This window comes from Prionailurus viverrinus, chromosome X (genome assembly GCF_022837055.1).
Source record: "Prionailurus viverrinus isolate Anna chromosome X, UM_Priviv_1.0, whole genome shotgun sequence".
Lineage (NCBI taxonomy): Eukaryota > Metazoa > Chordata > Mammalia > Carnivora > Felidae > Prionailurus > Prionailurus viverrinus.
In genome coordinates this window covers 58952249-58960298 of record NC_062579.1, presented here as the reverse complement: position 1 = coordinate 58960298, position 8050 = coordinate 58952249, and the positions used below count along the sequence as shown (strand labels likewise).

Sequence of the window (8050 nt, the reverse complement as noted above, 5' to 3'; positions counted from 1 at the left end):
TGTTCCTACAGAGGTGTCTCTGTGAATGCTGCCTCTCATGGATGCACTCTGAGAAGAGTGAATAAGCTCTCTACTGTTTGCCCCCCCCCCCCCCGGTTTTCTTCAGATTGCTGTTTCCAGGCTGTGTGTTCCCTGGTTATTTGCCTGCCTTCTCTTCAGGAGCATTAGCACCCTCCAGGCTCTATACTAGCTAAGCCCACTGACCTTTTAAGCTCCAGACCTTAAGCCCCACTGGTTGCAAGAACTCATGAAACTCAGCCCCTCTCATTTTCCAAGCCCATGGCTTTGGGCCAAATGTTCTCATTGTGCATTCCCCTGTGTGCTCCTCTCTTTCTTACCCTTCTCCTCAACTACAGCTCCCTCCCCTCTGCAGCACCAGCAGTCTGTTTCTTCCCTAAATCATTTCTCCTGCTTCCTAGCTTCCTACCTTCTTAGATGTGGCCTCTTCTTTCCCTTTAGTTGTGGAGTTTGTTCTGTCAGGCTTCAGGTCAATTTCTAGGATATTTAGGATGATTTGATGGCTATCTTGTTGTGTTCATTGGACTAGGAGATTCTAGTTTCCTCCTACTCCACTTATATCTTCCTCTTTTACTCCAGGTTTCTTTTGATACCCATTTGCATGATAGATGTTTCTCCATCCTCTCACTTTCAATCTGCAGGTGTGTTTAGATCTAAAATAGGACTCTTCTAGGCAGCATATAGATGGGCCGTGTTTTTTTTTTTTCCATTCACTTTATGAGGCTGGACATTTTAAATAATATAGTGTAGCAACCTTGGGTACTGGTCCACCTTTCCCTCAGGTCTTATTATTGTTATGTACTTATTTACACTACTCTGCAAAGCCTCTGACATTGCCTTTCAGAGGGTGCTGCCTTGATTATGCACACATTCATTCCTGGAGAGCACTAATATTGGCAAGTCTCTCCTTGTCTTCTTCCCTGGTCACTCCCAGATCTTAAGTTTCACTAATTTCCTGCTGACTGGTCTATACATATTTTTTTAAAATATGCCCTAGGGCATAAATTGACTTACAGTCTGTTGAAGTTAAATTTGAGCTCCTTAGAAGGGGTATTTCCCTAGATCAGTGTTTGGGATTTGCTCTGATGTCAGGAAGGCTCTTTTCAAATGCCTTTTCTCCTTTTTTCTCTTCAGGAAAATATCTAGTCTAAGGTGTAGCCTATAATTGAAAGGATTCTACCAATTTCATTCCAATTGCCTTTGTCACTACCTTCACTGTTGTTTAGAGTGCTCTTAGGCTTAAAGTTTCCACACTCTATTCTAAACAGAATAAGTTACTGTGGTGAAAGATTCAGAGTTTTCTTCTAAGTCCTCCTTCTTTCCTAGTTGAAAATCTCTGAGCTACAGCTCTGGTACCAAGGGCCAGCAAAGTGGCACACTTCTCTGTGACATCCCAGCTTTTGGAGATGAGTGCTCAATGTAGGAGGGACATAGCAGACTTAGGTCTCTTTGTCTTGCTTGTCCTAGTATACATCTCCTGTGCCACAATTCAGTGCAAGGGTGAAAAGGGCCCCGGAATTCTCAGTGCCACCATGTCCCAAATCTAGCCTTGTCCCATGAATGGGGGATGGGAGAAAGAATGATGCCCACCACATTCTTGGCTAGAGTGGATCAGAACTTAGCCTCAAGAACAGGTAGTTGGGTGAATTACAAGAAACACTTTTGTCCTGTCTCACTCAGAAAGATAGCCCTTCAACTGAGAACTATGAGGACAGGAAGCCATGTATTAAAAATTTTTTAATGTTTATTGGAGAGAGAGAGAGAGAGAGAGAGAGAGAGAGAGAGAGAAAGGCACAGAGAAGAGGGAGACATAGAATCTGAAGCAGGCTCCAGGCTCTGAGCTGTCAGCACAGAGCCTGACATGGGGCTCAAACTCACGTACCCATGAGATCATGACCTGTGCCGAAGTCGGATGCTTAACCTATTGAGCCATCCAGACGTCCCTAAAGTTATTTTTTTTAATTTTTAATGTTTATTTATTTTCAAGAGAGACAGAGACAGAATGCGAGTGGGTTAGGGACAGAGAGATAGGAAGACACAGAATCTGAAGCAGGTTCCAGGCTCCAAGCTGTCAGCATAGAGCCTGACGCGGGGCTCCAACTCAGGAGTTGTGAGATCATGACCTGAGCTGAAGTCAGTCGCTCAACCAACTGAGCCACCCAGGCGTCCCAAAAGTTATTTTTAAAGAAACAGAATAAAATAAGTTATTTTGTGGGTTGAATTAGGTCTCTTCGAAAAGATACGTCCATTTCCCTACCCCCATACATATGAATACAACCTTATTGGAAAATAGTGTCTTTGCAGATGTAAATCATTAAGGCTCTTGAGATGATATCATTCTGGGTTTAGGGTGGACCTGAAATACAATGACTGGTGTTTTTATAAGGATGAGAAGAGGGAGTTTTAATGCAGGCACATATAGTGAAGACTATGTGAAGATGGATTGAGAGAATGGAGTTATGCTGCCACAAAGCAAGGAATGCCAGGAGCCACCAGAAGCTGGAAGAGGCAAAGAAAGATTCTCTCCCAGAGATTTTGGAGGGTATGTGGCCTTAGTGATACTTTGATCTTAAATTTCTGGACTCCAGAATTGTGACAGAACAGATTTCTCTTGTTTTAAGTTACCCAATCAGTTTTAACACACCCAATCAGGGAAACGTTACAGATTTTTTCTTTGTAAATCCATATTTACTTTCATTTATGAAAATTTCCTTCCCCTCCTCATTAAGCTTTTGGCCACAGGTTAATACTGGTGACTTAAATTGCAGCAAAAGAATTCAAAGCATTTGGCTTGTAATAACCAACAAATGGGCACTTTTTATGTTAACATACGCATTTAAAAACTTTCCTTTTGTCAACCTAGTCATTACAGTCAAGAAAAAAAGCAAGGAAAGTGTGCCAGTTTATTGATTTGTTGCTTATCATCTCTAAATTCTCCCTTTTTGACTGCTCTGTGAAAATGGATTTGGGACTTCTACATATTTTTCCTTTTGTCAGCTAGAACTGAAGCTTTGTCAGTAGATGGAACTGGAAAGAGTGAAGTATGAAAGGGTTTTGCTTCCTGTTTCTGACATTTTTACTGGGTAGACTGCTCCTCCAGCTTGTACAGATTTCACCAGTGTCTTGTTCTTGTGGTGCATTGTTTGGTAGCACCCCCAGCACCTTCTCCTGGTACCCTTCCTTTGGTGGTTTTATAGTATATCACATGCTTCTGGTGATATACTACCCCATGAACACATTTCTCGGGCACCCTAGAGGACTGATCCCAGAGGGTGGGCTTCTATAAAGCTCCAGAGGCCAGAGTTCCAGTGATTTCCGGAGGTTGTAGTTTCAGCTTGCAAGGTACCACAGCATATTTCTTGCCATTTAATGAACCTTGGCTGGGTTTATTCTCTCCAACCAAATCTGGATCTTAGCCCTAAATTGGGAGTACGGGTTGAGGGTACTATATCTCAGCTCTAGGGGTAGTGGCTATTTTATCTGCTATTATGTATCTGCTATTCCTGTATTTGTTAGAATTCTCTTTACTCCTTAGTAGGTAATATCTCATTACTCCAGTTTCTTGTTGTCGTTAATAATTCTGTATCTTAAACTTTCCATATTCAAATTACTATGTGCCTTTTCCCTCCTGATTGCACCCAGACTGATCCTGAGATGATCACTGGAAAAACAATGTCCTATAAAGTTTGAAATATGACACAAATATATTCATATTACTTTTACAGCAAGCAATTCCTGTGAAGTGGGCCCAGCAAGTACTATTACCTCACATTTTATAGATGAGGAATAAGGTTCACAGAATTTAAGTAAGTTTTCCAAAATCCTATAGTCATTTTTGTTATCTGTAAAATGGGTATAACAATGGAACCTACCTCCTAGGGTAATTATAGATTAAATGAGGTGAAGTATGTAAGGTGCTTAGTACATGGTAGTGGCTTGATAAATGTTAACTTTTATATATATTGTACTTGGCTTGTAAAATATATTCAATCTCGTGTTTTGCTAAACTACTTGCAATGGGTTGTTTAGGACTTATTTGTCTTTTCAATATCTAAATTTTTTTCTTTTGGTTAATGGCATTTTTAAATTTTTTTTTAACGTTTTTATTTATTTTTGGGACAGAGAGAGACAGAGCACGAACGGGGTAGGGGCACAGAGAGAGGGAGACACAGAATCGGAAACAGGCTCCAGGCTCCGAGCCATCATCCCAGAGCCCGACGCGGGGCTCGAACTTACGGACCGCGAGATCATGACCTGGCTGAAGTCGGACGCTTAACCGACTGCGCCACCCAGGCGCCCCTAATGGCATTTTTTCAAGTAGTACAGCATAACCACCAAAGATAGAACTATTGTATCACAATTACCTTGCGTGGTTATTTCTCTCTAAGGGGAAAAAATGCTCAGAGTGAGAGCTAAACAACCCAGGCTGAGATTAGGTCAGTATAATGCAATTCTGGGTTAACTGTGATAAATGTCTAAACTCTGAGTGAGGAAACCAAATTCCTAAGAATCCATCCCTAAACTTAAAAAGGTAAAACTTTCAAATTTGAATATTCTAATGAATGTAAATGGTACATGCAGCTTAAACATAATCTCTGGTCTCACTGGGTTCCGCTTCTATTAATTACTTTTTTGGGTTAAGGCTTGAAGTGGGAACAAAATATTAAGAAACAGTAGGGAAGGAGACTCAGTTCATTACATATGTACCAATTACTCTACAAATCTTTTAATCACTTAAGACTTTAGTAACCAAATACTGCAAGTCGGTACTGTACTAAAATTTTAAGATTATATGTATTCAAAAAGATTGTTCCAAACCTTGCATACAGATATGTAATACTACAGAAAACTACCCTTGCATACAGATATGTAATACATAAAAATCCATGGTCAATGTAAAATACTTTGGCAGTAGTTGAAAATACAATTGAAAATTATCCTACAAGGGACGCCTGGGTGGCTTGGTCTGTTGGGCATCCTACTTCAGCTCAGGTCATGATCTCCTAGTGGTGAGTTCGAGACCCCCCCCCTCCGCCCCCCCCCCCCCCCATGGGGCTCTGTGTTGACAGCTTGGAGCCTGGAGCCTGCTTTGGATTCTGTGTCTCCCTCTCTCTCTGTGTCCCTCCCCCACTCATGCTTGCTCTCTCTCTTTCAAAACTAAATAAATATAAGTTAAAAAAAATCCTACACGAATGAGACAGACATGGCATGTGTTAAACTCACAGAAGGGGAAAAAATAAAATGCCTCATATCTGATGGCAAATTCCTCCCACAGTATCGGTTTTTAGAACTGGTCTTCATAACAATATGAACCTTGCCCCCTGGACTGGTAAGTACAACATTCAAATCTGGTACAAAAACCATTTTAAAGAGAAACGAGTGATGTCGCTATAGGGGCTCTTTTTCTTCCGTCAGTCACAAGATCCTTCAGTGACTGGCCTCTTTTCGGTGGAGGAAAAGGCAAAATAACCCTAAAGCCTCTTCGGTGACGGGACGAAAAGGAAGAAAGCCAGTTGAATCAAGTCAGCGCCTCACACATTCTTCACAACGCCAGAGGGAATGGTCCTCAATGGGAGAGTCCTACTGCCCTCACAGGAAGGGAAACTGTCTCAAGACCTCTCTTAGGAGAACGCCACCATGGAGTTTTACGGCGTCTGCCAGAGCGTCGGCCGTCAGTTTGCACCGCCCCCTGTTTCCGGGAGCGGTAGCTAGGCAACTGCCGGCGGTCTAGGAGAGTGGAGGACACTTGGTTGCTTTAGTGCTCCTAGCGGCAAACGACGAGCGCTGCAGTTCCGTCTCACAGGTTTTGCCCTCTGCTCTCTCCACCCCCTTTACCCCCGTCCGCCCCTCCGCCACTTTGGCTCCTCCCCTTTCTTCTCTCAGGCTCACTTGCTCGCGCTCTTGCTCGCGCTCGTGCTCGCGCTCACTCTCACTCTCGTGCTCGCTCTCTTGCTCGCTCTCGCTCGCTCTCGCTCTCTCTCTCCTTCCTCCTCCGCCTCCTCTGCTCTTGGGCTAGAATATCTATGGGTCGAAACGTGATGCGATGAATCCGAGAGAGACCGAAACTAGGACGAGGAGTGGGGCGGAAGCGGCGGGACTCCTGGGCATGGGGGCTTCACCACAATAGAGGCAGCGCCCCCACCCGCCCCCGCTAGCTCCTCCGGAGTGGAGCCCCCAAACCCTTAGGGAAAAGGATGGCGGCGGCACCTACCCAGATAGAAGCCGGTGGGTAACTGTGTCTGGGGGCTAAGGAGATGGGAGCTTAGCGCAACGGCTGTCAGTTTCTTTTGAAAAAGCTTCTGTTTTTCTTTACCTCCCTCTCAACCTCTTTTCCCCTCTTCCGCAGAGCTGTATTACCTGATCGCTAGATTCTTGCAGTCCGGACCCTGCAACAAATCCGCTCAGGTGAGAGGGAGAAGGAGATCTGGGAGTCGTGGGGAACGGTCCCAATGGGGAAATTGAGGCATCGGGGCGTGCGGTTTCCCTGAGAGTGAGGGAAAGGCCGGCCTTGACTAGTCCTGCCGTCAGCGGCTGGGTTCGAAGTGGGGAGGGAGGAATGGGTTAATGGTCTGAGCTGCTCCCTCATATTCGTTTTTCCCTTTTGCTCAGGTGCTTGTGCAGGAGCTCGAGGAGCATCAGGTACGGAGCCCCTTCGGGAAGAGGTGGGGAGGGCTGGGGTTAGACTGGAGGAAGGGGAGGGCAAGTCAGGGGCGGAGGACTGGGGCTGGGAGGGAAGCTTGGATCTGGGCACTCAGAACTGTTGTCACTGGAGTGAACCGGCTTCTTGCCTCAAAAGGGGCGGATATCGCTGGGGTCTTAACTCGCCCCCTCTTTATGCCCGTGGGAGGCGGTTTTTCAGGATTTCCTCCCTCTCGGCCTCCTGCTTCCTACACTGGACTAGCTTTGAGGCAACAGCTATGTGACTCGAGAAATACGGACGCCAGAGGGTCGGGGACCAGGACCCAGGTTGGGTAGGCTTCATTGGGAGCTGAGGCTTGGCCTGTATGGTTTGCCCACCCCCCCCCCCCCACCTTTTCTTTTCTCCCCTCCCCAGTTGATTCCGCGCCGCTTAGACTGGGAGGGAAAAGAGCACCGAAGAAGCTTCGAGGATCTGGTGAGTAAAGTTTTCATTTCAACTTAACCCAACTCTTTCTCCACTCCCTCCCCACCTTGTTCCTCCAACCCGCTCCCGACCCCTCCGCCTCCCCAGCTTTAGAGCTCCTAGCTGGGCCAAAGAACGACTGCCCCTTCCTCGCTCCCTGCCAGTCAGAGAAAGGGTACCTTGCCCTTCCCTTGGCCTCCCTTATTTCCACTCGAAAACTTTGAAGAATGTGAGTTATCAGGGATGCCGTTTTGTGGATTACGAATATGTTACAAACATCGAGAAAGGCCCATTGTAGGGGGAATAAGGGAGAAAAACCAGGGGGTTATCTTGGGGCACGTACCAAGGACTGACGTTGGCCAATGACAGCGTTGGTAACAGCCCAGAGTTCCGGATTAGTGGAAGAAAACTGGTTTCTGGTTGGTCCTGCCTTGAAATACGGGAACTAAGGCCAGGCTTAGTCTTTTTGGGGGGGGGGGGAGGGGGGGTACGGTGGAGGGAGCTCAGGGAGGGGAGTTAACCGACCCTGAATTGGGCAAAACGACACAATTAAAAATAATAGGAAGCATCAAACGAATTCCAGAATTTGCCGGTTTTAGGTAATCGACTACCGAATAAAAAAGCATAATTGTGTATATCATATTTTAGAAAATAGCTCATTAAATCATTATTAGATCGCATTTCTGCAGATACATTTTCATTAAACAACAACTATGGATTATGACCTTTTTGAGAATTGATGAAACAGGATCTGGGATTTAGAAGGAGATAACAATGATTATATTTTAAAATATACTTTAGTGAAGGACCAAAGGCATTGAATTGACTGTGTTGTTTCTCCTAAATATATAATCCATAGTGAACATGCACCTTCTGTTCAGCATTGATACAAAAAGGTGATCTTTTTTTAGTTTGGGGAAGATGTCCTCT

The 8050-nt window shown here is 45.1% G+C and overlaps 1 protein-coding gene across 4 annotated transcripts in view; it reads left to right on the top strand.

Moving 5' to 3' along the window:
- The first annotated feature begins 5944 nt into the window (after positions 1-5944).
- The window catches only part of BRWD3 (bromodomain and WD repeat domain containing 3), a 243586-nt gene continuing 241480 nt past the window's right edge, over positions 5945-8050 (top strand). For all 4 annotated transcript variants that reach the window (XR_007148942.1, XR_007148943.1, XM_047843945.1 and 1 more), the window contains exons 1-4: positions 5945-6243; positions 6365-6423; positions 6628-6657; positions 7073-7132. Coding sequence is in view for 2 of the 4 variants with exons in the window: in XM_047843945.1 (XP_047699901.1) it covers positions 6213-6243; positions 6365-6423; positions 6628-6657; positions 7073-7132 (180 nt within the window). In the remaining 2 variants the exon portion in view is untranslated. The remainder of the gene's footprint in view (positions 6244-6364; positions 6424-6627; positions 6658-7072; positions 7133-8050) is intronic.